A 26594-nucleotide genomic window follows, 5' to 3' on the forward strand; every position below is an offset into this window, starting at 1 on the left:
GGCCTCAAGCCCTGGGATCTCATCCCTCCAGCCCAGAAATCTCGTCATTGGCTCCCAGTGGATGCAAGGATTAGATTCAAGACCCAATGCATTGTCCACAAGGCTTTCTGGGGCCTGGGTCCAAAATAAACTCTTCCTCTGTAAATACCTTCCCTCTCGAGCCCTTCGATCAACCACGTCCAACTCCCTCAGGGTCAGTAGTTTCTCAAAGGAACAAGCTGGGGTAGATCTCCGTCTCTGGTTCTGGAAGCACCTCAAGACCTTCCTCTTTGCTTCTGCCTGCTCGCCTCCTCTCCCCTGCTGATCTGTTCCGTTTCAGCATTGTGCACCTGGCTACCCTCTGATTTCGGGCCTAGGGACTTGCCCACCGTGCCACGCACTCCCACTGCCTCTTGGTAAACCTTGCATTTGAGTCTGTATCTGTAACCCTACAGTCCCCCCTTTTTTCTGCACTTAGCAGACACCCCCTGTCTGTGCCTTAAACCTAGTACTTGCCACTTGCTGACTGCACTACCACTGGTTTTATTCATTTGTTCAGCACTTTCCATTTCTCCCCTCCACCCTGCAGTTTCCCCCTCTTCCCTCTCCCCTGCACTTGCACATTCTCAATGTCACTGGGCCTAGTAAGATCGTTATTGTTCTCGCTTGTTCCACTCCCTTGCCTCGTCACGCTCTGAAACACTAGTGTACGAGCGCGATACAAAAAATATCAAAATCTAAATAGCAATATGACAGGGGTGCTATCACACGGGATGGCACCAGCTCATCTAGCCATTATGGCCAGCTAGTGTTCATTAGTAGCAATGTTAATGGAACTGAGGCTAAACTAAAGGGTTACAATGACCCAAACATAAACTAGACCCGTCAAGCCCCCTAGTTTCGACAGACAGAAACAAAGAAAACGTCTTCCTCAGGGCCAGAAGGACTCCAACTGTAATAAAAAAAATAAGACATATCAGAATAGATATGCCCTGAAGCATGTATGTGCATACTTATTATGTTGCATGGTTGTCCTACCTCTCAATTTGAGTGGACGCGTATACATGGTCCACTATCGTCATCTGCCAAACGTTTATGAAATATCTAAACGTGTAACAAGCCACCCTGCCCCAGTAAATACCCACCGGTTAGCAGAAAATTACTTTCAGATGTATAAAGAGCGAATGGGGGCCGGGTTTCAGCCAAGGTTCAAAGTCCACATACTCTGTTGACAGTCCCAGTAGCGAGTTCACCATTGCGATAAGAGGTACAGGAACAATATGCACAAGCACAGCGATGGACGTGGCCCAAAGTCTTCGCCTTGAAACGCATTCATGTTTCCAAGCTTGTTGATGGCCATAAAGAAAGCATCCCTTTTGTGTTGGCACATACAACCACCTCTGGTCACCCGCAACCAATTACATCATTTTTACCAGCCATAGACCTGAAGGAAAATAAATTAAATCCACACAACTCTCAGTTCATCCATCATTCCCACAAAAGATAGAAAAGGGTAACTGAAATGAACAAGCTAACTGGCATAAGTTTCAATGAGGGAAATTGGCTTGATCAGGCCAGGTCTCTGGGGAATATCAAGGGGTTGAAATAGACGTGTTTTTCCATGGTCGATGAATGGGGTAGCATTAAATTGAGTAAGAACAACATGCATTACAGCGCTTAGAAACTGGGAGGAATCCAACACAAAGAACGATTTATGTAATCCCGATACCATTTCTGCCAGAGTTGAAATATCCCACGGCCATCCCGCCTTTTGCCAGGTCAAGAAGCCTAGGCTGAAGCGGGCTCACAGTTCCCCAGCAGCACTTGCAGGTCTTTTTAGAGGCACATTCTGCCAGCCTTCGAGCACGGTCCCCATACTGCCCGAAGGCAGCTTTTTGCGAACATGACAAGGCCAGCCTCAGGCTAGACTTGCAGACGGCAGGGCAAGGTGTGCTCTGACAGAAACGTTGCTAGCAGGGAACTCATCTCCCCACATGTCTAACTGAGCGCGAGAGGTTACTCAGGCAGGCTGAAGCACTGAGGTCACCAGTCTAGTCGGAGCATCAGCTAGGAGCCACACAATTCAGTATTTCAAAAATAAATACATAAATCATGCACCCATATAGAGAAATATAATCCATATTTTTGCAAATCCACCGAGAGCACAGTGCTTTTGGGCTGCCCAGGACGCAGCAAGGATGGGACACAGAATAAAAGGCAAGGAACAGAGCTGTCCAGGTCATCACAGAAGAGACTGTCAGTAGGTCTGGAAGGAGAATGTTCATCACTTGGGCCTTTGGCCTTCGAATAGAAGGCGTAGGTAGGGACAATCTTTAGCACCTAACCAGCATTAGCCATCAACATGACGGGCGCACGCAGCAGTAGAATATGTTCAGCCTGAAGAGCTCGGAGGCATGGGCAGTCAAACCTGCAATGCTCTTTGAAGCCACTTAAAAGTGTGTCAAACCAGGCCTCACATTGGCAAGTGATAAATGACTTTTGCCGAGAATCGAGTAGAAGAAATGTTGTGCATGAAGAACAAGTCATGTTTATGCCTGGCTAGTAACTTGCAACTTGAAAGGTTTATTCCTGGTTAAAAAAAAAATGCCCACAAGTGCATCTAGCTGGCACACTCATCAACTTCGCAGACTCTGCCCCAAGGGCCGCTGTATTTCAGGGTTTCTTACATTGGCCATGGGTAGATAGTTCCAAGAGTCTCTGGTGGGAGGGCAGCCTGCACTTCACGAGTTCCAATCCCGTAGCAGGGCCGGCGTGGCTTTTATACTTCAGAGGTGGATTAAAGCACCATTCAAAGTGGGATAATAGCACGGGTTATTACAGTGCTTCAAAAAGGTAGGAAGGAGTCTGGCATGAAGCGCTTTATAAAAAGGATACACACTTATTTAGAAGGAATAGCAAAAGACGTCCAAAATGCAAATGAGCACATAAAAACCCCCAGATACATCCAAGAGGCGTTCGAGTGGCAGATTGCTGGATGTAGAACATGCAATAAAAGGACAGGCAACATCATCTCTCTTAAACAGCGAATGAGTGCTTAGAAGCGGTAATAAGCACTACCACGAGGAAGCAGCCATTGGGACAAGGAATCCAGCCATGGGAGGGGCAGGAAGATGGGCGGGCTATGCGACATTTCTGCATTAACACATTGCCATTGCGCGACGACTCGGACACCATAAAGCAGACTGCACTCGCCAGTGTAGCGAGGCAGGCGAAAGAACTCTTTGAATAAAGTAAGACCGACGCACCATTATGTGGGCCTGGCTTGCTAGCACCACAAGCATTATGAGGGGAAAGAGACCTAGAACGCCAATCGGCTGAACAGTTAATTTTCGACAAAATATAGAACTAGAGAAAATGTTTAGGATGTTATGCAATTCAGTGTAAAACCACAAGGAGGCCGTCTGGGGGGAAAGCAATCAAGCCGAAAGCCAACAATGTACATGAATAAACTTAATCTAGCAGGCTCTTGAGTGAAGACGGCCAACTGGGGGGCCAGTGCCATTTTATCCAAGATGTTTACATTTCACGCATTTGCTTCCCCCAGGGTAAGGCCCGTTTGCCGGTTTTCAAGAAAACTGTGCCAAGAACAGAACATAACACTCCCTTCTTGGAGCCACCCTGGTTGCACCACCAGTGAGGGGAGCAGCACATTTTAGAAAGAAAAAATAAATAATAAAGATTGGGTTCATACAACCCCCCTTTCCCAGTAACTTGGGACACACCTGGCAATAAACAAATAACTGGGCAGGAAGGAGGCATTTGACTTGTTCATCTAAGCACTGTCTCCTATCCAACAGTCACCCGTGCGACTGCGGGTCACCAGAGGGACTTCAATCGCTAATCGAAATACTTCATTCTGAAAAACCTGCAATGGGTCAAGTGCGCAGATTCTGTGCCATGGGAACTGGAATGCAAAAACGATTACAATATTGGCATACACCAGCAGCTGCAGTGCTTAAGATTTCTAAAGACACGGAGCTTCCCACTCCAAGCATTTTCTGTAGATGTAACCTGTGTGCACGCTGGGTATTGACAGGCTGCCGGGGCAAGATACTAGCTAAAATCAGGGTATGAAAGCCATCTCGCGATTAGGTGACTTTACCCGCAGATCGGAGGTTGATCCTGGACGAGCACATTCATTCAGTCTTCATCCTTCCGAGGAAGTGAGTAGCACCGAGTTGGCTAATTGTAGTATCTGGCCTGCTGGGACCTTCAGACTGCAATCAGAACTCACGACTTAAAATAGCCGGTGACATTTTCCAACGTTTCACAGCAGGTACAGCCAGCATTCATTTTATGTAGCTTTTCATTCTAATGTTGACTGGAAAACCACCCCAAAGCTGCCAAAACCAGCAGTTTTCGAACGGCTTCTGAACATCCGGTCCGTGTCTTACAGCCAATTGCAAAGAGAACTGTGTCTTGCGTTCCCTGAAAAAAGGCAGGGGGGGCGGCCATGAGTTCATAATATTTGTCACCAAGTCGTAACAGCAATCGTGGTTGTGGGGGTTCCAGTCTCCCAAGGAACACTTTACGGGGCGTATTTCTTGAGCTACTAGGTTCTCAGAGGATTTGAAAACCCGAATCTGCCATGGAAGATCTCATCCATATATGCCAAACCGCAAGCTCCTTTCACTGTGCATGCTGCACACCACTGAGGTCTCAGGTCCGCCGCGCCACTCCCACGGCTGCGTGCCCCTGGCTTTCCTAACACTCGAACATACAGGTCTTCTATGCAGGTCACAGTTCACACGGTTCATTTCTGCAATTCCAGAACACCCATTACGTTGCCAGCAACCACGTCACCCATCAGAGTCATCCCTTTAAAGAGACGACGCCCACACATCAGCACAGGCAGTATTCAATTAACATAGCACAATTACAGTCTTGCCCACAAAAACGTCTGCACACAATATTGACCTGCAATAAGACATTTAAATAAACCAAAATCCATGCAAGTTGCTAAAAAAAACTAAAAAAAAAAAAAACTAATCAACACATTTAAATTGAACAACTATTATAAACCGTCTCTCTCACACAAAGTAAATAATAAACACGTATTGGCAATCCCAACAATTTGGACTTTTGTGTAGAGCAGGCAAAGGTACTTTCCAGACACAGCCGTAGTAGTGTTAACTGCCCATTGATGGTAGCAGGTGAAAAACGGTGCGAGTGCCTGGGCATTTAATAGTAGTGCCTGGCAAATGCCCAATTCGTGTACACAAGCCAAATTATTGGCTTTGCCAATGCTTGATTTAAAGGGACTTCAGCGAAGGACAAGCAGAGTGTTTATAAATCGAGTGGCTGAAGACTGGCCTAGTAAAGACATTTTTATTATGCCAGTAGCATGTTTACAGTTCCAATTAAGTAAACTCTCAGAAGACTGCTCCAAAAAAAAAAAAAAAACACTGGCAGGCACTTCGAATGCAAAGTTTGATGGGAATGCTTGATTAAAGCTAGCTCAAGAAGCTCCCAACAGGAGGTGATTTTGGCGGAATGGGGCAGGAACTGGGTGGGAATAGCCATAGGGATTAGCACGGCCATGGGCAGTCAATGGCTGGGCACATAACCAAGCACCTACAAGCTGCGCGTGCCTCCTCATATGCCATTTCTCCTTATCTGTACTCTAATGCAACAGTTTCAGAGGAGCCGAAAAGAAGACAGAAAAAACAATGTGCATTGGAAACGTAAGTGGCACACAGTGAGATGGCAACATGCATGAATACATATTGATAGGGACGGAAAGCATGCCTTAAATCCCGGCGGAGGGGGCAGGTTCATGTATATGAATAGGCTACCTTCCAAGTATTACGCTGTGCAGTACCAGCGAGTGTGGCATGCGGAAGTGACAACCATGTAATGCGCCCCCTGGCCCCAACTCATAATAGGAGAGAAGGCGTGGATGAGGTAACCAGTGGACCCATATGCAGACAGAAATAAAAACACAACCTGGGTGTACACATATACCCCCCCCCCCCCATGTAATACACAGAACATTGGGTGTTGGCAATAAAAGGCAGTGGAATTTTATTGCACAGTTATGGTCATAACAAACAATCATAATTCCATAACCATAATATGCTGTACTTTTGGGCACCGGGTCCAGAGGTTGCCGCCTCTGGCCCATGCCACCATCCTTGTCCCACGACAGTGTGGTCACCGTACGGTGGCCTGTCTTCTTTCTCTTTCTTCTCTCCCTTTTTCTAGGGTGGGAAGGTTCTGGGAAAAAGAAGAGAGACTGTACGCAGTGAACTCTTTTTGCTTTGGTCCCTGTGCAGGGTCCCAAACTGATTTCTGTTTTCCTGTTGAAACTCAGCTCCTTATATTAGAACCAGGGCTGGACGGCTGGCGCAGAAGGCATCCACACCCTGGGTTGCTTTTGGTCAGTTGGTCCCTGCCTACTTCCTGGCTTTCCTTCCTCAGGTGCTTACCACCTCTTTGGGAGGAAGGGCAAGGTGTTGCTTACACCTTGCCCTTCATTCTTCCTGTTCGTGTTTTGGCGACAGTGTGTCTGCCCTCGGGGGAGGGCATGAGAGGGGGACAGGAGAGGAGCAGCCCCTTGTGGTGGGCAGGGCCCTCTCACTGACCAGACAGTCATGGGGCACAGGTTACCTGCCCCTGCTTGGTACCCTTGCAGTGCTGGCCATAACCAGTGGACCCATATGCAGACAGAAATAAAACACAACCTGGGTGTACACATAGATTACCCTACCCAATATAATATACAAGAACATTGTTTGGGTGTTGGCAATAAAAGGCAGTGGAATTTTATTGCACAGTTATGGTCATAGCAAACAATCAATTACATAACCATAATATGCTGTTCTTCTGGGCACCAAGACCAGAGGTTGCCCATCTGGCCCGTTACGCCACACCTGGGCGGGTTGCCGGCCAGGCAGTGTCCCCCAAAAGTTGTTGGTAACATCCCCCGTTTGCTAGGGTATCCGTTATCTCTCTGGAAATGCTCCTGTTCCTGATAAATGTGTCCCGTCCTTGTGAAAAAGGTCCGGGTTGGCCAGGGTTATGGCGCTGTGCCTTATGAAACTGAGCCCCCTGCTTGCGCAGAATTTTTCCACCCCTCTATTCAGTTTTGTTCTGGCAGTGTCCACAGATTTTTAAGAATTTGCTCCAGCCAGGTTTTCCTGGGTAGCATGGAGGAATAAAACATTTCTGTGTCCCTCCAGTTATGAGAGATGCCTCCTAGTGAGGTACATATATCTTCAAATAATGTTCTCCTCCCCATGGATACAAGGTCGTTTCCTCCCAGGTTTATGACTAAGAACTCGGGCGGGACCCTGTAAGCCACAAAGTCTGCCAGTTTTTCATGGATGTCAGGCCAGCAGAGGCCCCTGTAACCCCATCATGAAGTCTTGGTGTTCTTAAATGTTGTCCCTTCTTTTGTTTCTTCAGCCCATCACTCTGTTCTAAACACAAAAGAGTGCCCTACTATCCAGGCTGATTTTAGTGGTGTATCCCGATCTGTTTTGGGGGCGGTGAGGGGGAGAAAAGGTTTATATTAGTTCCGGTCTTATGTATTTCTTGAAGCAGTCCGATTTCCATCCCCCTATGGTTTTTACCTGCTGCAAACCCAGACCCCCCCCCTGCCATGCAGCTGTCGCTGCGCCCATTCTAAAAGAGTGGGTTCCAAACTCTTTAGGACCCCATCCCGCTTTTTCAATGGCTTTCAACAGTATCCCTTTGAACTGGAAAGGACTCGGCGGAGAAGTCCCGGTGTATTAAGAATCCCCCCCGCCCTACTAGGGGGCATTGTGAGCAGTATAGATTCTTAATGCATACTGGGCAGTTGTTTACATCGTCAATACATAAATATTTCTTTTAGCACCGGTTTTGTACTTCTGAACATCAATAGAGATCCTGTCTGCCCTCACCCTTTTGTCCATCCCCAAACCATGGTTGGCTTTGGTGCTGGACGCTACGAGTTCGCTCACTCTGAAAGCGAATGAAGTATGCTAGTGAAAACACTGTTCTGAACAGCAGGGTTTCGTAAGGATGTGAACATATGCCCTCTAATACAGCTGTTATTTTAGTCTGGTTTTTTTTTTTAAATCTAGCGGGCATCTCTTGTCTATTTGTGGCCCTCCTACTTCACCCCTGCCTTTTGGGGCATATGAGATTAACAAACTCAGCGTGAGGTCTGAGTCACCTTGTAGCTTTGAATACAATACTGCTGCGAGGTGTCTTTTTTACCATTCTTTCTTAAACCCTGGACTGAACGCCCACCTCAGAAATGCATTGATGTCATTTGTTGTCAACAACTCTATGTGGTTAAGCCTCGACACATTTAGTACCGTTTTCAGACACTTACTATATTGAGATTGTGTGTTGTCTGCCAAGGCTTTTTTGGCCAGCTCTAAAAGGAACCCTGTGTCAGGGTTTGTATTTTCTGTGGGCAGAATATCACTGCATACACCCATGTTTGAGGGGTTTGTAGGATCAGGTTGAACATCCCGGCCCAGGTGGTTCAGCGTTGAATTTTTCTAGAATCTCCCAGCAGTCTTTTGGGATCTCTGTCATCTCTTTCCAGGCATTGGGCACCATTTGGTGCCATTTTCTCCACTTAAAACAAGATAAAGCATCTGCAATGTTATTGGCTGCTCCCTAATGTGTTTATCTCAGGCCATGATATTCTCAAACAACGTGATTCTTGTGATGGCTCTTAGAATTTTTAGTACCAGATGGCATTTGGTCGTTCCTCTGTTGATAATACCCACCACGTTGTCAGACCATGCAGTAAGTTCAGCGTTTGCTAGGCGCCTGCACCAGATGCGTAAAGCTAACCAGATAGGTATGATCTCTAAAAGGCTAATATTTTTGGTCCATCCTGCTGGATGCCATGCTTCTGGCCATTCTCCGGCCACCCAGTCTGATTCTAGCATAGCCCCAAAACCCTTTCTCCCTGCTGCATCAGTAAAAAGTACCCTTCTGTCCTTCAAGTTCAATGGTGTGTGCCAAAGTGTTGCCCCGTTGAAGAATGTGCGGAAGTCTTCTCCGATATTTAGGTCTTCCTTCACGTTTTTCCTCAGTCTAATGTGCAGATGGGGTTTGGTCCATGCTCTCGTCCTTAGTTCCAGACTTCTTGCGAACACCTTTCCTTGTGGTATTATCCTGGATGCAAATTTCAGGCTACCAGCCAGTGACGGTATGTCCCTGACTGAGCTTTTTTCTCTTTTCCCCCTATTGTCTGAATTTTGTGTAACAGCTCACCTACTTTTGTGCTTCGGATTTTGCAAATCCCTGCTCAAGTATCTATTTCAATTCCTAAGAAAATGATGTTAGTTGCTGGTTTGGTTGTCTTATCAGCTGCCAGAAGTATGCCGCACTATGCTGCCATTTTTATCATTTCTGACAGTGCCCTTTGGCAATCCCTGGACCTACCAGCATGAAATCATCTAAATAATGCACTACCTGGGCCCCCAGGAACTGCTCCTGGAATGCCCACTGAAAAAGTGACGGAACTGTTCAAATAGCGCGCATGTTACGGCGCAGCCCATGGGCAAGCACATAGAATTGATTGTGAAAAGAGAAACCTAGCCATTGTTACAAGGTTGGGTGGACTTGTAGCAGTCTAAATGTTGACTGTCTAATTTTGCCATCAGTGCCTTCTTGCCACAGCTCTTTATTATTCTCAGAGCTTCTTGGAAATGTGTCTAGGTCACTGTTGATTCCGCTTCTGGGATTCTGTCATTGAGTGACTGGCCCCATGGGTATGATAAATGGTGTATCATCCTCATTTTGCCTGGTTCCTTTTTGGGATCTAAACCTACAGGGGATACTAGAACAGTGTTTTAAGGCATTTGGTCTCATGAAGAACCCTTCCTTAAAATCTTTTTCTATTGCTGCGCTGATATTTCTGTCCGGGTAAGCAGTCAGTGCTGCTCTGAAACCTTCAATGTTGATGGGGGTCTGCCTGGTGTTAAATTAATTTTAAGCCCTGTATTATTGATCCTCTTTTTTGTATTTTTAACTGGCAGCGGGGTACAGTTGCTGTTTGGGTGGTCTCCCCCGGAGTTTGAACAATTGTGTTTGTACCTGCACTCATTGGACCCAGGCACATTGGTTTTTCCCATAATTCCAGGAAGTGGGCATAGTTTTACTGGTTTTTTAAACTGGCTGAAGGCTGCTTCTTCCGAAAGGGCTGTTCCCCCTTCCGGTATTTTTCATTTTCTGGCACTCTGTTGACCCCCCTGGGTGTTATTATTGGTTTTGTTAGAGGCCTGTGCTGTCTCACCCTCTGATGGGGGCTTCCCGTTCATCAGATATAGATAATTTTGAACTTCCTCCCATTCTATTGTAGGTCTTTCTGACATGTTTCTCCTGAACCTTACATCATATGCTATCCATGCATCCCCTTCATAGGCAATTTTGACCTCCCGGATTTTGTCTATGTATGCTAGCATTTTGATCCAGTCTCTGGGTTTTTTTCCCTAGAAAAAACCAGTTGCTAGGATGATGAAACCCTTTAACCAATTGTCCCAATTCTGCATTTCTGGCTATCGCTTTTCCTTCGATTTTTTGGGATCTCTGAAAAACCTTTACGCTGTGCTTTAATAAGTGAAAACACTTCTATGTAATCCTTTTTCCATATAGCATCTTTTACTGTTTGGTCACTGTTCCAAGCCTGTGATTTCTTCTATTTAATATTTCCATTTCTAAAGCTTTCAATTTTTCATCTAGCTGCACACTGCTAATCATTACTCCCTCTGTTTGTGGGGTGGTTGCTATAGGTTCTGTCAGCCCTAATTTGCCTAAAGCTGTTGACGCTGCCGTTGCTCAGGTGGGGGCAGTCCATGCTTTAAGAGGCCCTTCTGCTCCCCCTCCCCTTTCTACAATCCCCACTGGTTCAGAGGGTACTCCGTTTTCAATAATCACTATAGGCTCCATGGGAACCCTGTTTTCAATGGCCACTATTGGCTCTTTGGGTGCCTGTTTATCCCTCATTTCCATCATCATTTGTTCCATATTTTCATTTTGTTGTGTTAAGTATTTATCTGCAAAGTTACCAAACAATAAAAAGACATTTTCGCCGCCTTTTTACCTTTCTTGCCACCCCTTCTTATGTCCGCCTGTTTGTCTCTGCATCTCCCTTGTATTTCTTTGCTAGTGGTGGTGAATCTTCCTCCTTCATTGTGTCTGCTATTTCACCCTTTGGTTTTCCATAGAGGTTCTTTCTGACCCATGGCCATCCATAGTAATCTGCTGCCTCCTCGGCCAGTCGCAGTAGCTGTGATTTTGCTTTTTGTGGTACTTTCCTGGGTGGCATTGTTTATGTTTTGTTGTGCCCCGTTCTCATGGTACTGTTTTTGTGGCTGTAAGCTTGTCCTTATACATTTGCTGTGCGCCGTGTTCAGGGTACTGTTTTTTGGAGATGTAGCTTGACTGTTTATTCTTTGTTGTGCCTGTGAAAAAAGGCACTGACCTTGTAGCTGCAGATACGTTCTGCTTGCAGTGTTGCTTTTGTGATCAAGCCACTAGTACGGGGTCTGAGTTGGGCAAAGCCCCTTGCAACCCGTTGTCGTCCTACCAAAACCGTGCAGCTGCAGATTAGTTAGGCTTGCCGCGTTACTTTCCGTGACCAAGCAAACTTAGATATAAACCTGGTTCGTTGCCTTATTTCCCCAGTAGAGCAAATGGCTTTGCTTCGTGTTGTCCACAATTGAAACCGTTTGCCCCTGCTCCGAACGCTGTCGTCAGCGCAGTGCTTTCGTTTTGCTGGCAGATCCCTGGGCAACCTTAGCCGGGATTATCCCACACGTCCTTTTGTATCCTACCCGTCCTTTTGTAGCGGTCGCTAGATACTTCACTTACCGCTAGCTCTGCCTCCAATTGGAGCCGTGTGCTTGTGTAACCGACCGTTCAGCTGATCCCCGGAGCCCTGCCAGGAACACTCAGGTGAGCACGATTCCCATGCAGCAACGTCCACGCTGCCCCAAATTTGTCGTTGTGTCTTGGGGATGTCGGCTGAAAATCACAGGACCTCCTCTCTGAGGCCGCAAAGCAGCGCTCGCTGAAAGTACAGTGACGCTTATGGCATGGTACGTGCAAGCGGATCCCATGTCCCCGGCAGGTTGCAACGTGCTGGAAATGCGACGAACAGCCAAACCATGCCGCACTGACGCTGGTCCTTCTTGATGCTGCTGGAGCCGCATAGCTCCTTCTCTGCTGCAGCCTCCTTTTTCTCCTGGCGGGGACAGCCACAGGATCTGTCGCCCGTTCTCTGAACGGAGCCCGTAAAAGGCTCAAGTTATCCGCAGCAATTAAAGAGCAGATTGATGCCAAAAAAAGGAGAGCCTGCGTACGCAGTGAACGCTCTTGCTTGGGTCCCTGTGCAGGATCCCAAACTGATTTCTGTTTTCCTGCAGAAACTCAGCTCCTTATATAGGACCCATGGGCTGGCCCTGGGTCTTTGTTGTGCCTGTGTGGGGGGCTGTGCTGCCAGCCCCCGGCCGGCTGGCACCGACGGCATCCGCACCCTGGGGTGCTTTTGGTCATTTGGTCCCTCCTCATTTCCTGCCTCAGGTGCTTAGCATCTCTTTTGGAGGAAGGGCAAGGTGTTGATTAGACCTTGCCCTTCATTCTTCCCATTTGTGTTTGGCGACGGTGTGCCTGCCCTCAGGAGAGGGCATGAGAACGTGAGGGGAGGGGGGGGGAGTGGGAAGAGGAGGGGAGCAGCCCCTTGTGATGGGCTGGAGTTCGGGCCCTCTCCCCGACCCGACAGCCATGGGGCACGGGTTACCTGCCCCCGATTGGTACCATTGCAGTGCTGGCCAGAACCGCAATGCCGGCTTAGTAGGACAGGTAACCAGCGTGCTCGCTTACCCCCCCACCCAAACCCCCCGCCCACCCCAATCCACAGAGGCTGCTACAATAGAACAGGGAGGAGAGCCAGTAGAACAGGGTAAAATGCTAGGTATGAATGAATGCCTCTGGCAATTGCATAAACTGTACCTCGATAGAGATTACATGGCTCCTAGAGGCAACCCCCCCCCCCCCGAGAATAGGCACTACGACGCAGAACCTCAAAGCTTTCCCAGGAGATGGTACCGCGGTTCCACACAACAGATGCACGGTGTCCAGTTTTGCAAAGCTGCTGCAAGTCCACAAAGTGCTGGTGGTCCAACCATCACTGCTCACAGAGAGCACATTGGGGGGTACAAAATAGGTACCTCCCCTAAGCAGCACAAATTCTGCGACAGTCGTGTTCTATGCTTCTTAAGGCCAAGCTCGGCTAACACTACCAACTCAATATGCATTAGGCCACCGTGGCAGGCTAGCTGTGCCTGCAAGCATCTGATGCTCAAACAGAGCAATAAAGGCACTGTAGAATTAAGGAAAAGCACAGGTCCATGCAGCCAAAAGGGAGAAGGAGGAGGAGTCCACAAGGAGGAAACTGCCTGATCTGGGAGCCACTGTCTCTCCATGTCGCAGGACCAGCGTCACGACATCACCAGTCAGCAGACTGAGCTTGGGTACTTCCATTAAACACACAAAGCCACATTAACGCCAGAGATGTGCCTTTAAATAATGGTATAAAAACCATGCGCACCTTGAATGTCGAGAAGATCTACTGAAAACCACTGTGTGGTCTAAATGTGAGCAGCGTGAGAGACAGGTGCGAGTTTGTCACTCTAGGACATGGTGCAAAGCGGTGCTCCAGGACAGGCCTGGGAACGTGGTGGTTAAGTTCACCAATACACTTTCCTGTTAAATGTATGTTAGGTTATGTTATGTTATTGAAATTTATAGAGCGCACGCCCACCCATAGGTATCTTGGCGCTAGGAGAGAGGTGGAGCAAGCGAGCCAGCCGAGGGCCAGGAACTTAAACCAGTAACGTTTTCAAGTTGTGCCAGAAAGTAAGATGGTCGATAGTCTCGCGCAAGGACAGAGGCAGATTATTCCATTCCTTGGCCGCTACTACTGAGAACGCACGGCCACCTTTGCGGGCAAATCTAAAGCGGGGTACCAACAGTCGACAAGTCCCTTGAGAGCGAAGGGCACAAGTGGGTTGATAGCGAGTAAATTTAGCCTGCAAATATTCGGCTCCAACACTGTAGAAGGCCCTGTGCACCATGCTGGAAGCCAGTGCAGCTGGCGCAACATAGGGGTCATGTGGGCACCAAAAGGGGGATAGAGAATGGATCTGTCCGCAGCGTTCTGCAGAAGCTGAAGCCGTCCTGTCAGGTGGGCGGGTTGCACCAAATAGAGTGAATTGCAATAATCCAGCACACTCAGCACCAGAGCCACGACCACGGGAGCCTGGTTGATGGCCGTGATGAACGGAAGGACCTTACGAAGGATCCTAATCTTAAAATTGCCAGATTTACATACCGCGGTGACCGGTTTGTCAGGCCAGATTTACATACCTACCCTGAAAAGCGAACCCCACCTTCCTTGGGACTGCTTGAGAAGAGGTGCAGCTGTGACCGTTGGGAAGCACAGGGCCGAAAGCATAGACACCTGTACATGCACCGCCATATCCATGGAAGCGGGACAGGAGCCTCAAAGTGCAGACACAGTTTCAAGTGCATGCATCGCCATGTCCATGGAACATGGGCAGGAGCCTCAAAGGGCAGACACATTTTCAATCAGTAAAAACATTATTCCAATTCTTAAGACAAGATATATCTTGGGGCAGGTCAGATGTCAAGGCAGCCATGGTCCAAAAGGAAAAAAAGGTACGAAATCAACCTTGCAAACACATATATACCAAAAGGGACATTTTAACCAGCCCCCTTTTTCCCACAAGTTCAACAAAAAATGTTTTCAATCAGGGACGTTAGTATTCAGTGTCACCAACAACGTTACTTGTTGGGAAGACCATGGCTTCTACAGACCAAAACCGGACATGTACTGAAACCTTCTCCAGTCACCTGCAGACGGATTTGTAAGTGAAACCCCTCAAAAGGGAACAGTAGGGGGGAGAGATACCCCACCACAAGCAGGAAGGATTACGAGACTTCCAGGGCATGGAACTGTAAAGAAGCCTCCTACTCCTCCTCTTCAATGGCTGAAGGGAGCAAAATGAAAATGTGCTGAAAATAGCGAGTTACCTGCATTTCAGCAACTAAGTAGCTAATACACGTGATAGTTCCACCAAGCACAGAAAGAAGAATTGCCAAAATCCGAGAAGCTACGCAGGGTTTTAATCACCTGACCTACCGTGGTCATATGAAAGAGGCGATAAAGCAGAGCATAAGAGGAAATGAGCAAGTGAAAATCCCAGAAGCAACAGCATTTGAAAGAAGGTTGAGTTAAGGGCCCAAGGGAAGGGGTATAGGAAGAGCAGGACTGCTGAACGCCAGAGAGCCGTCATCTGGAACAAGCAACTGAGATTCTCAGTATCTGGCTGCCAGTCGCAGATGCGGGAAGAAGCCCCTGAAGGTAGGCTAAACAAACAAGGCCCGGCAATTCCAACAGAAATCCAGAAACCAACTAGAACGTGGCAATGTCAAAAAAAGGAGAGAAGAGGTGCGAGACGAGGAAGGTCTGTCTGCCAGAGTGACTAGAACAACAGGACGGAAGATCCTTTGCTCTATAATAAAGAAGGACATTGAGACAAAGTAACTATGGAAGTGTGTTACTAATGCTACTCGGCCTCATCTGGCATGTAAAGTTGACGTCTGCTTTATGGCCATGAACGACACTAAAAGAAAAGCAAATGCTGTTATCACTCACTGCCACAACAGGGCCATAACGTAGCACTGTAAACAGTTGGCATTACCCAAGCCAGTATCAAGAATGGAAATTGCAGTAAATCCTGCATAATCCTCAGGTTCACCTCTGCTGGGTACTGTGAAATCATACAATACTTCATAGCCCAACTCTGTTCCATTTGGTGTATGTGGCCTTCAAAAATAGCTCCAGATCCTCAAAAGAATACTAGCGGAGAAGGGCCTGCCAGTTTCATATCCCGGGTAGATCACAGCATCTATGGCACCAGGTAACTCGCATCATTCTGGGATTTGCAGGTGTTTATAGCCTTTTGAAATATGGGATCTGTTATGTTGCAGTCCACACACAGTTGCTATTACCTGCGCAAAATGTCATCGATATTGAGCTATAGAAATGTACGCATGTATGAATGATGAGCGGCTTCTTGCCTGGCCGTAAAAAATAAACACACCCAGCCCGTTCAAAAACAGAAAATACCCCCCCCCATTTGTCAACTTAAAGGGAAATGCATTACTGGTGAACAGTGGTGATATGTAGGTTCTGTGGATATAGCAGATCAAAGGAGCAAAAAGAACCAATAGCCATACTACAGGGGGATGCCAGCATGGCTTGGCAGAGACCACCAAGCGTATGCAACTGAACACGTTGAACCCATACATTCAAACGAACAGTATGGGCGAGGTTATGAAGGACAGCAGACAATTGTGCCACCCCAGCACCAACATCTGAACGAAAAGCATAAAACACAAAGCCGAGTAGATCCACCAGCGACCAATATCATAAAGGTTTGTTCTGCGGAGAAGGGGACGCTTCCGAATGATGCTGGGACTGCTAATTACACCGGCACTTAAGAGCTTGGCTGCACTGCAAGATCCAACTGTAATTCAGACAAAACGAAAGGGCCTTGGGCAGGCAGCCAGATATGCGTTCTACGAGGGAGGATGCCTTACTATCGCCCTGCAAAATGGAGTGGGGCATCTCTCAGTGCCAAAAATGGAAGACTGCCCCGGACTGCTTCAAGGACTCCCCGTGTTCCAGTGATATTTCCTGCAATATCATTTCTGCAGCCTGTACTTCATAATCAGTACGTCCCGTGAACGTCAACACCCTACAACAAGCACTGGCAATGCCAACTGTTTTGGCTTTTGTGCAGGGTCGGAATGGGCCATAAAATGCCTCGGGCACCAATGAAAAAGTGGCCCACAGTTACAAATGGCTTTTAATTCCTTTTGTGACACTGTTTGAATAGTACCCCAAAGGGAAGGTTTTTTGATGAAATGTGATGCAAATTGTGCATTTTAAAGAACATTTATTCAGCACTGGTCAAAACTATTTGCCGGACAGTGAAGCAAGTCATCAAACTGGCCCACATTGACCAAAAAAGTGGCCCACACTAGCATTGTTCGTGTTTTTAATGGGATTTCAATGAATGACACGCGCATTCCTGATAAATCAAGCAGGTGTCAAGACATTTTTATTACACCAGTAGCGCCTTTACAGCACCAAGTAAACCATTAGCTCTTAAAGACTGCTTTGAGAAAACCTGGCAGATACCTCAAGTGCAACGTTTGATTTTAAGGCTTGATAAAGTTAGCTCAACGATATTACAGGAGGGGGTGTTTTGGGCAGAGAGGGGCGGGAAGTGGGTGGCAATGGCCGTGGGGAAATAACCAGACAACACATTCAAGCATTGTGTCCCATCCCTCCAAAGCTGTACTCCAATGCATTTGTTTCGCTAAAGGCCACCTTATAGCCGAAACTAAAAAGAGTTCCTACCGATACTCATTGTGATCGGCACAGGCGTACGCAGCAAGGTTTTTACTACGTCTACATCTCAGAATACAACCCAAGAGCACCAATCTACATTCTTACAGGGACTGCTGAGTCACTACACCTTCCTGTGACCGTTTGCGAGCTGTAATTAAATAAAAGTAAAAGGATTTCAATCTTCCCGTATTAGCCACTCGGTGCAGTACCATGCACTTATTAATTTCCAAAAAGACTGGACTTGAAAAAGGAGACAGGCCTGTTCATGTGCCAAGAGGCGCAGCTGCTGGGCTCTCAGTGAGCATACAGAAAGAAAAATACATTTTAAAGATTTCAAAAGACAATTCTGCGTTTGGCAATATTTTTCTGAAGGGAGTTAAACGCCGGTAGTCGGGAGGGTGGGGGAGGGGGCTGGCTAACTATTAGGAAAATGTACTTGGCACGCAAGTAACCCACATTTATACTATATGTATATAAAAGCAGAATGTATCAGATGCAGCGCTTCTGAGCAGCAAGTGTTGCTGCTTGAAGAAGCATCATTGTTGCTGGTGGGAAGCCATTTACTTTCTTTAGGTTGGTGGCAGCTATGCCATTACATCACACTTCCACAGCAGGGGCACAGCCCGAACAAACGCAGTTAAACCTGCTGTGCAAATGATGCCCAACCCATGCCCATCGGCGGTTTCTGCACTGAAAGCAGCCATATTGCTGCATAGAACCTGTATACACAAGAGCTGGAAACATCAAGTGGGTGTTCACTGACCCAGGGCTGGCAAGAACCCATCCCGTTTTACCTCCCTTGTCATGGGCCAAGTCACAATTATGGCAGGAACAATAACAGGCAAATTAAGGTGAAGGGGGGGGGGGGTGATCCAGGCATGAGTCTGTGAGGCTCACAGGGACTGTCATGGACAGGTACACGAAAGAAGTGGCTGAACAATTGACATCAGTGGGAGAGAAGAAACACTGGGTTAAAGTGCAAAACTAATGTAATTTAGTAGAGAAGGAGTTTGACTAGCAAGGCTGTGAAGAGACGGATTAGGTTCTAGGGCCCGGAATGCAACCCGCAGCTCTCCGGATGTTTTGATCTACGCCTCTCATCATCACTCACGGTGCTGGCAAGAGCGATGGGGAGTGTGGTCTTCAACCTCTGCGAGACACAGGTAACAGACTAGGGCAAATAAATCAGGATGCAGCGAGCTGCAACTACAACAGTGCAGAAGGCTACCTCTATACAATACAATGAAAACATTGTCACAAAGCATTGAAAAAGGTTATACGTTATGTTATGGTTATTTGTATAGCACACGTTAGGACAGGTAAAGATCACAACAATCCGGAGAACCCGAACAGTCAATATTTAAAAAAGATGGGTCTTAAGGGCCTTCCGAAAAGCCAGATGATTATATAGGAGAAGATGGGGCAAAAGAGAAGGGTGCAGGAATACAGAAGGGCGGCTTTAGTTGGATCTGAACAGACCCACTCCCGGGATTCAAACACTCCTAAACAAACTAGGAAAACAAATTACATTTGTGCTTGTGATGGGCGGGGCAAAGCAACCCATCAGTCTTGATCCACATGGAGAAAGCATACCTTAAGCCTCTGCCACAAATTCCCTGATTACACTGAGGTAAGAATGTGAAAGAAAGGTTATTTTAACATTATGTTATTGCGATTTATATCGCACCGGTCACGTTTATAGGGACTCCAGGCATTCTGGCATATCCAAAAGAGAGAAGGCTGGGTCAGATTAATGTGGGGAAAGGGAAAACGCCAGATAGGTTTGCTGCTGTGTGCATTTTGGAAGTATCACAGTATATCAGAGGAGGGCCCATCATCTTACCAGGGCACTACCCGGTGAGTAGAAAGGGATATGGAATAAGGCATCAAAATATGCCCTCGCCAATAGATAGCCAAAGAAAGTATGTTCTGCGAGCACCTGGGAAACTGTCTTGCAAGTAGCTTGGACATCATATTTTACACCACAAGTTTTGCTATCAAAAGTCTTCTAGGCCATGTTTGTGCTAGGATGGGACATTGTACCTAAATGCACGAATTAACGAACCGTCTCTTCTTTTTGGTGCATGTGGGATGTTAACCTAAAGAGTGGGTCCTACATTTGTATTGGTAATACATGGTATAGTGCTGCATACCACTCGGTTAACTTCATCAGAGCATGACAATCATGCCTAGGGCAATTCTAATTCAAGCGAACAGCGCAACTGGGTAGGACTATGCCAACACCATCCATATAAGCCAGCGCTAAATAGCAAAGCAGGCTATTGGAATCAGTGCAACATTGCAACCGTGTAAAGCTCCCCCAAAACATACAGGTGAAGGGCCCGAGCAAACGTAAACAAGCAAGACGTGAACCTCCCAAGATATACTTTGCGTCCCTAAACTGAGTGGGGTGGGTGGAATCCCAACACTCAAGGCACAGTCTAACATGAGCAAGCTGGAAAGCGGTCGGCTAGAGGCTTCATACTTGTGCCTAGGGTGGTTGGGTGCCATCGACGTGTCCGTCGTGCATTGGAAGGATGGACAACAGTTTGCCGAATGCCTGTGTATGACGATGGGCTGCTATTGCAAGAGTCAGAAGGCTTCGCATATGTGGGTGGAGCTCTAACTGTGGGGCGGTACATGGTTGGATTATTCTTGCCCGAGCAGGTTGGACTGCCAGTGTCTGGAGACCCTTATACCTGCGATTCCTTGCCAAGCAGACTGTAATTACATTATAATCACACTATTTCCAAAGTCTTAATTGATGGGAAAACAATTGGCCTGCCTTGTCCCTCTGTAGGCCGGGCAGTGGTAAACGGTGAGGGAATAGTTGAAGAAAGTGTGGCCCATTTATTCTCGGAGCAAGCTAAAAAGCATGTAATTGGATTTTAGTGGTAATGGTGGATGAGGATTGAACAAGAAATGGGTATAATAGGCCTGACTTGAGAAGGCTGGACTACAGGAGGCCAGATACCATCTCCAAGTCCTAAGAAAGGGGGATGCTTCTTGCTTTATAAAGTACAGTAGAGCGATTTAGTAAAGATTAGATGGCACTGTGTAAACCACGACTGGCTGCAGAGTTCACCTGTATCGAGTCTTAAGAAGACATGGGAGCCACTCTTAAGTCTGTTGCCATAGCAAATGGGAAAAATCTGGAGCACTGGAGGGTTACTGGATATGGAGGTAATGTGAACTTGAATGCTTGCCTCTTGAGGTAAGGGCAAAGTTTTCCTGACTCCTGCTAAAGCATGCGGTACAGGGACTGAATGAGGTCCCTTGCAATACTGTGATGATAGGCGCCTTTTGTCCAAAAAGACTGGTTGGGGCTAATTAGGGTGCCACTGGCTTTAACAGTCTGTGCTGGAGGTGGCTGCAACTCCTTGCGGGGGTATACAGCAGCTGGTCGGTGCCCCTTGTTGTGGAGGTGGTTAGACGAGTGGCCCTTAGGATGTGGTGGTAATGATATGTGCCTTAAAACGCGGGACAGCGACTCTAGTCACTTAAGATGAGGTGGCATTGATAGGCGAATACTGTCAAAGTAGGTCGGACATCGGAGGGGTGGAACCAGTTAGGATGGGCTAGTAAACCGCGCTGAAGCTTGGACCAGATTGCCACAGATCCTGCAACAAGTGTCTCACTGGAGCTGAAAAAAAATATCAATTTTCAGCATTCAAATAGTTAATATGTTTAGTGTGCTCCGACTTTAAAGTGTGCAAATGCAGGGATTCGAACATTCATCATCAGAGCCAGGAGCAAGACAGACAAACCCTATGTACTGTGCACTGTGTTTGCCAATAGTTGTACAGCTACTAGCACGCTATACTGTATTCAACACAGCACTATTCAAGTTATAATGCCTATGATTGTATGCCTCCCATTGTGTTACCTAGCATACTAGCCTCATACCAGCCTATTCACGCCACATGCGCATCCAAACTACTGTTTAGCCTTGGGTCCTATGCACATGCATTATGCTAGTCCTGTTAGATCTACTCTGCCTTGCTTGCAAATAGACAGTAGCTCTACATTGTTCAACCCACTATTTGTGTCACATGTTCAGTTGCCAAATTATAGACCTGTGGTCCCATTTATGTACTTTGCCTCATAGCTACCCCCACAGCACATCTATCCCTGGTCCACACCGCAACCATCCCTACGCACACGATGTGTACCTCCCACCATTTTACACAGTCCCACTAAGGACACTCCTCCACATAATCACCCTGCAAGAATTCACTATGTTACACTACACACCTTTACTAGCGTCCGCGCAAAACTTCCCTAGGCAGATTTACATGATCTCTAGACCTTGTACCCTATTACAGAGGAACCTCAAATTACGCACGAGACTCCCAAGACTGTACAACCCTCTACCTAAAAAAGCATCAAGTAATGCTATTACCAGCCCTTGCAAAACTAGCCATTCATAGCATCCCCGCCAACTGAATAGCAGACTTTTCCGTGAGCCCATTTCTGCCCTGAAATGCAATCTCAAGGTACAGCCACCACTGCCCCAACCAGCACAGTCTGGGATTAAGAATGCTCTTATAAATGCCTGCTCTATGGTTGCCCACGCAACAGATATAGCCGATCTATTACAAAAAGAAAATATGGATTTCCTAGCGATCACTGAATCCTGGCTTCACCCTGCAGCTGGTCCAGCAATTATGTTAGCCATCCCAGCCACCTTGCTAAGACTAGATCGTACCACCTCGCGAGGTAGAGGCCTCGCCATAATAGCTAAAACTAACCTTACACTGAGACTCTCTCCACATCACAACACTGACTCTTGTGAATTTCTAACCGCCAAGTTAGCCATATCCAACACGCAGTCAGTATTCATCCACCTTATATATACCGACCTCCAGGCCCTCTAGGATCCTTCGAAGAGGACCTAACTAACATCTTGTCCAACAACCTTAAAAATTCCTCTCAAAGCATCATACTAGGAGATTTTAACCTTGGCTTCAGTGACCCTTTAGACTCTAATGCAACCCTAATCAATAATTCCTTAGAAGAATTAGGTTTTACCCAAAAGATCACAGCTCCCACCCACACCAAAGGCAGAACCCGACTGGATTGCCGAGCACAACTGCCCAATCACGGTCACTTCCATAATGCCCCAGTCCTGGTCCGATCATCATCTGATTATGTTCTCACTGGAGGTATCAGCTCCATTGTTTATTGACAGCATAGCACCACCGGTCCCCACCAGAAACAAAAGAAATATTACTCCAGAAAACCTATTCCCTTTGATAATACCCACTCTCAACTCTATCTCAGACCACACTGATCCCTTCACTATGGTACATATGTACAACAAAGTGATGTTATCATCCCTTGAGGTCATAGCACCATTAAAAATGAGAAAGAGCAAACCTCGCAAACACGTGAATACCTGGTTCACTCCACACCTAAAAGCAATCAGACAAGAGAAACGTCGTCACGAACAAATATGGAGACTAGATCCATCTGAGACCAATAAGAATAACTTGAGCAGACAAGCTACCCTCTATAAAAAAGAAATTATCCTTGCTAAACAAACTTCCTACAACCTCCGCATCTCCCAAGCCAAGTCCAATACCAAAGAGCGTTTTGCTATTCTGAAAGAGGTAGAATCCCCTATCCAAACTCCAGACTCCTGCCTCCAGGACAAAAGCTGGTGCACGGGCATACAAAATGCTCTGGCCAATAAAATTACAACCTTACAAACTAAGATCAATAACAAAAAAGAGACACTCCTTACCACCTCAAAATCTAGCAACACTAATACAACAGCACCGCTACCAATCTTGACTCCACCCTATGCAGCCATCCCCCACTTTAACTTTCGCAAAAAGTATCCACTATAGAGGTTAAAAAAGTCATCCTTACTCTTAAACCTTCAAACTCCCATGGTGACTTATGCCCAGCGCAACTCATAAAAGATGCAGCTCGTGAACTCTTCCCCTTTCATTACCAAACTTATAAATGCATCCTTCACCTCAGGTATCATACCTAACAACCTGAAACAATCATACCTAACAACCTGAAACAATCATGGGTCCTCCCTCTCCTCAAAAAACAAAATTTAGATCCCTCCATCCCCACCAACTACCGTCCTAGCACCACAGTGCCATTCCTACTTAAAATCCTTGATAAAATAGCATACCTACAAATCCAACAATACCTTGAATACAACAACGTCTTGGGAGTCCGACAGTCAGGCTTCAGACCCCAACATGGAACCGAGACCGCGCTTATAGAACTTAAGGCACAAATTGATGAGTTGAGAGATGAGGGCAAGACGGCACACCGGCTACTCCTTGATCTCAGCAGCATTCGATTTGGTCGACCATGAGATCCTCTACAATCACTTAGAGACGGCAGCCCATTTCTCCCAAGAGGCAATCGATTGGATTCAGTCCTTTCTCAACAACAGAACAATGCTAGTCTTCTCCCCGTTAACAGCTGCGGACCCAATACCTATAACTTGCAGTGTGCCACAGGGCTCCTGCGTCTCGCCCACATTGTACAACATCTTTACAAAGCCCCTTTTCGATGATCTTGACGGTCTGGGTATAACATACACCCACTATGCCGATGATACCAAGATCCTCATCCCGTTGACGGGGGATTATGACAAGGATTTGGCCTTTGTAAACAGAGTGTACCTCATCATCCAGGCATGGAAGGCCTCCCATGGTCTATGCCTGAATGATGACAAAACGGAACTCCTCATCTTGGGCACAACGGCTAAACTTAAACTTGGCCAGAACTACTCTTCATTCGAAATTGCCAATAATACCATTGAGGATTATTTACTTATTACTAAGGAGGTAAAAACCCTTGCCTTCCATTTAGACTCCACACTAACACTTAAAAAAACAAATAAATGCTATGGCTTCCGCCACATCCTATAATTGCAAACTCATCAGAGCAGCCAAACCTTTCCTCTCCTCCAATAATTGTATTACCCTAGCTAGAGCTTTGATCCTGTCCAAGTTGGACTATTGTAATGCCCTATATTTAGGCAGTAACAAATACATCAAAAACAAGATTCAAATCTTGCAAAATAATGCCTTAAGAGCAGCCCTCAGTCTCCCGAAGAAAGCCCACATTTCAGTTATTAGAAGATCTGTCAACTGGCTCTCCACGACAGACAAGATCGTCCTCAAATCTGTCTCTTTGATCCCCAAATGTCTCCACCATTCTGCCCCTCTTTACCTGACAAAGATATTTACCAGACAAGTCTCCTGCCGCCCCTCCAGAAAGGTCAACTCAAACCTCCAATTGGTGCCGAGATTCAAACGCACTACAACCGGGGGGAGTAGCTTTCCTGTCAAAGCAGCACAACATTGGTACTCTCTACCGCCACCCCTAAGGGAAGACATTCCTTACATACAATTTAGATCCAATCTTATCCACTGGATCAAGGAACACGACAACTAATATATGCTTAGCTATAACTTTTAAATCCTGTTTATTATACTTTCTGCAAATATGTTTTATTTTATCTGTTATCAATGATACGGATGTGTCCAGTACTGTAACCATAGCTGGACTCCATCCATTTCACCATATGTAACCTAAGTTACACAATCCTCTTGTTGCTCTTGCGCCCTGCTACCCTTGGGTTAGGTGCGCATTACAAATAATAAAAACAAATAAAAGAACCCTTGAACCTCTGATCAGAATGTCTGAAATTACTTCCTAGGATTGTACTTGGCACTAAATATTTAAATCGCTCATTCAGGGTGCAACATTTGCACTCTCTATTGGCTAGTGTTATTTGACTCTTGGCGAGTAAGAAATGCTGTGCGTATGTATAGAATTCAGGTTGCGAATTACTTTTTTATTGCTGGGTAACTTGCATCTTGAATTTAAACCCCCTGCTGAGCGTTTTAGGATTTATAATTAATGTTCAGAGAGGCAAATGTGTATGGTGGGCGGGGGTGAGACCAAACATTCTTCACCCCCCCCCCTCCCTCCCTTCCAAATGTATATAATTTCCATTTCCAGCACGGTTTGTACAGTTAAGTGCATGTTGCCAAAGGAGATTGAAACCCCTGGGGTGATATTGATTAATTACCTTGCTTTTGTCTGAACAGGGACTGGCTGGAGCCCCGCAGGGTGGGTTTGTGGTGCGCAGCTTCACTAAGCAGGTTTGACAACTACTAGCTGGAACCCCTTAAACTGGTCTAGTCTTGGGTGAGCACGCTGGACAGCGGCTGGCTCTTTAGGTTGGGCTGGACATTAATTAATGGTCGCCCACTGTCAAATCATGCTGGACAGCGGCTGGAGAAAGCGACGGAGGTAATGCAGCAGGATACGTAGATTGGGGCCACTTGCACTGGTGTAGTGCTGGTGGGTGGCCCTTGTCAAAGCATGCTGGACAGCGGCTGAATGAAGTCTTTTTAGGGATCTAAGCATTCGGTGCCTGAAGCATTGGGTGGAGTATTATTGTAGGAGGATGGGTTGAGATACCGTAGCAGATCACTTACCTGAGCAGGCTGGACAGCGGGTGACTGGAGCCACCCGCCCCGCCTCGATCCCCGCCTCTTTCCCCGGAACCTCCGAAGCCTGCAGACAGCCGCTTCCCAGACAGCAGCTTCTCCACAGCGGGCAGGTTGCCGGTACGCGCGGCCTCCAGCAGCTCCTGCTCCTTCCCCATGACGGGGCCTCCCCCGGCTCCTCGCCACGGTTTCCCCTGGGTCCCCCCGGCTCGCTCACTCCGCCACTAGCCCTCGGCCAAACTTTCGTCTCTGGGCAACCCCGCCTCCTCGACCAGAGCGGACACACCCACCGGCATCGCGTCACTTCCGGGCTGCGTGAGCCATCACTGCGTACGATAGGAGTACACCTGATCCCGGCAAGAGAAATGAAAGAATGACTTTTGTCGCTGTGTATTGAAATGAAAGACAGACTAACGAAAGATACAATGTATGAATCCCTACCAAAAAGAAGAATGTCAGAGCCAGATGCAAACAAAATACTACCCAGACAACAATGGCCAAGGAGTATCCCAACTGAAAGAAAACTGAATTTGTAACTGGAAACGTATTAAGAGTTTCTAGTATGTGTGACTCAGAAATGGGAATGTTATGTTACTGGAATTTATGGGCAGTCAAGTTCCACTGCGCTGCGGGGATCAGACAAT

The 26594-nt window shown here is 46.9% G+C and overlaps 1 protein-coding gene across 9 annotated transcripts in view; it reads right to left on the reverse strand.

The window, feature by feature from the left end:
- The window catches only part of ANKS1A (ankyrin repeat and sterile alpha motif domain containing 1A), an 855968-nt gene extending 829732 nt beyond the window's left edge, over window positions 1-26236 (reverse strand). For 8 of the 9 annotated variants that reach the window (XM_069633488.1, XM_069633494.1, XM_069633490.1 and 5 more), the window contains exon 1: window positions 25939-26236. In XM_069633488.1, coding sequence (XP_069489589.1) covers window positions 25939-26108 — 170 coding nt within the window. In that variant the 5' untranslated portion in view covers window positions 26109-26236. The remainder of the gene's footprint in view (window positions 1-25938) is intronic. The other variant, XM_069633493.1, reaches the window with a different exon arrangement.
- Window positions 26237-26594: the final 358 nt, after the last annotated feature.

The sequence above is a fragment of the Ambystoma mexicanum genome, chromosome 13 (genome assembly GCF_040938575.1).
Source record: "Ambystoma mexicanum isolate Mex_15411 chromosome 13, UKY_AmexF1_1, whole genome shotgun sequence".
NCBI classification, from domain to species: Eukaryota; Metazoa; Chordata; class Amphibia; order Caudata; family Ambystomatidae; genus Ambystoma; species Ambystoma mexicanum.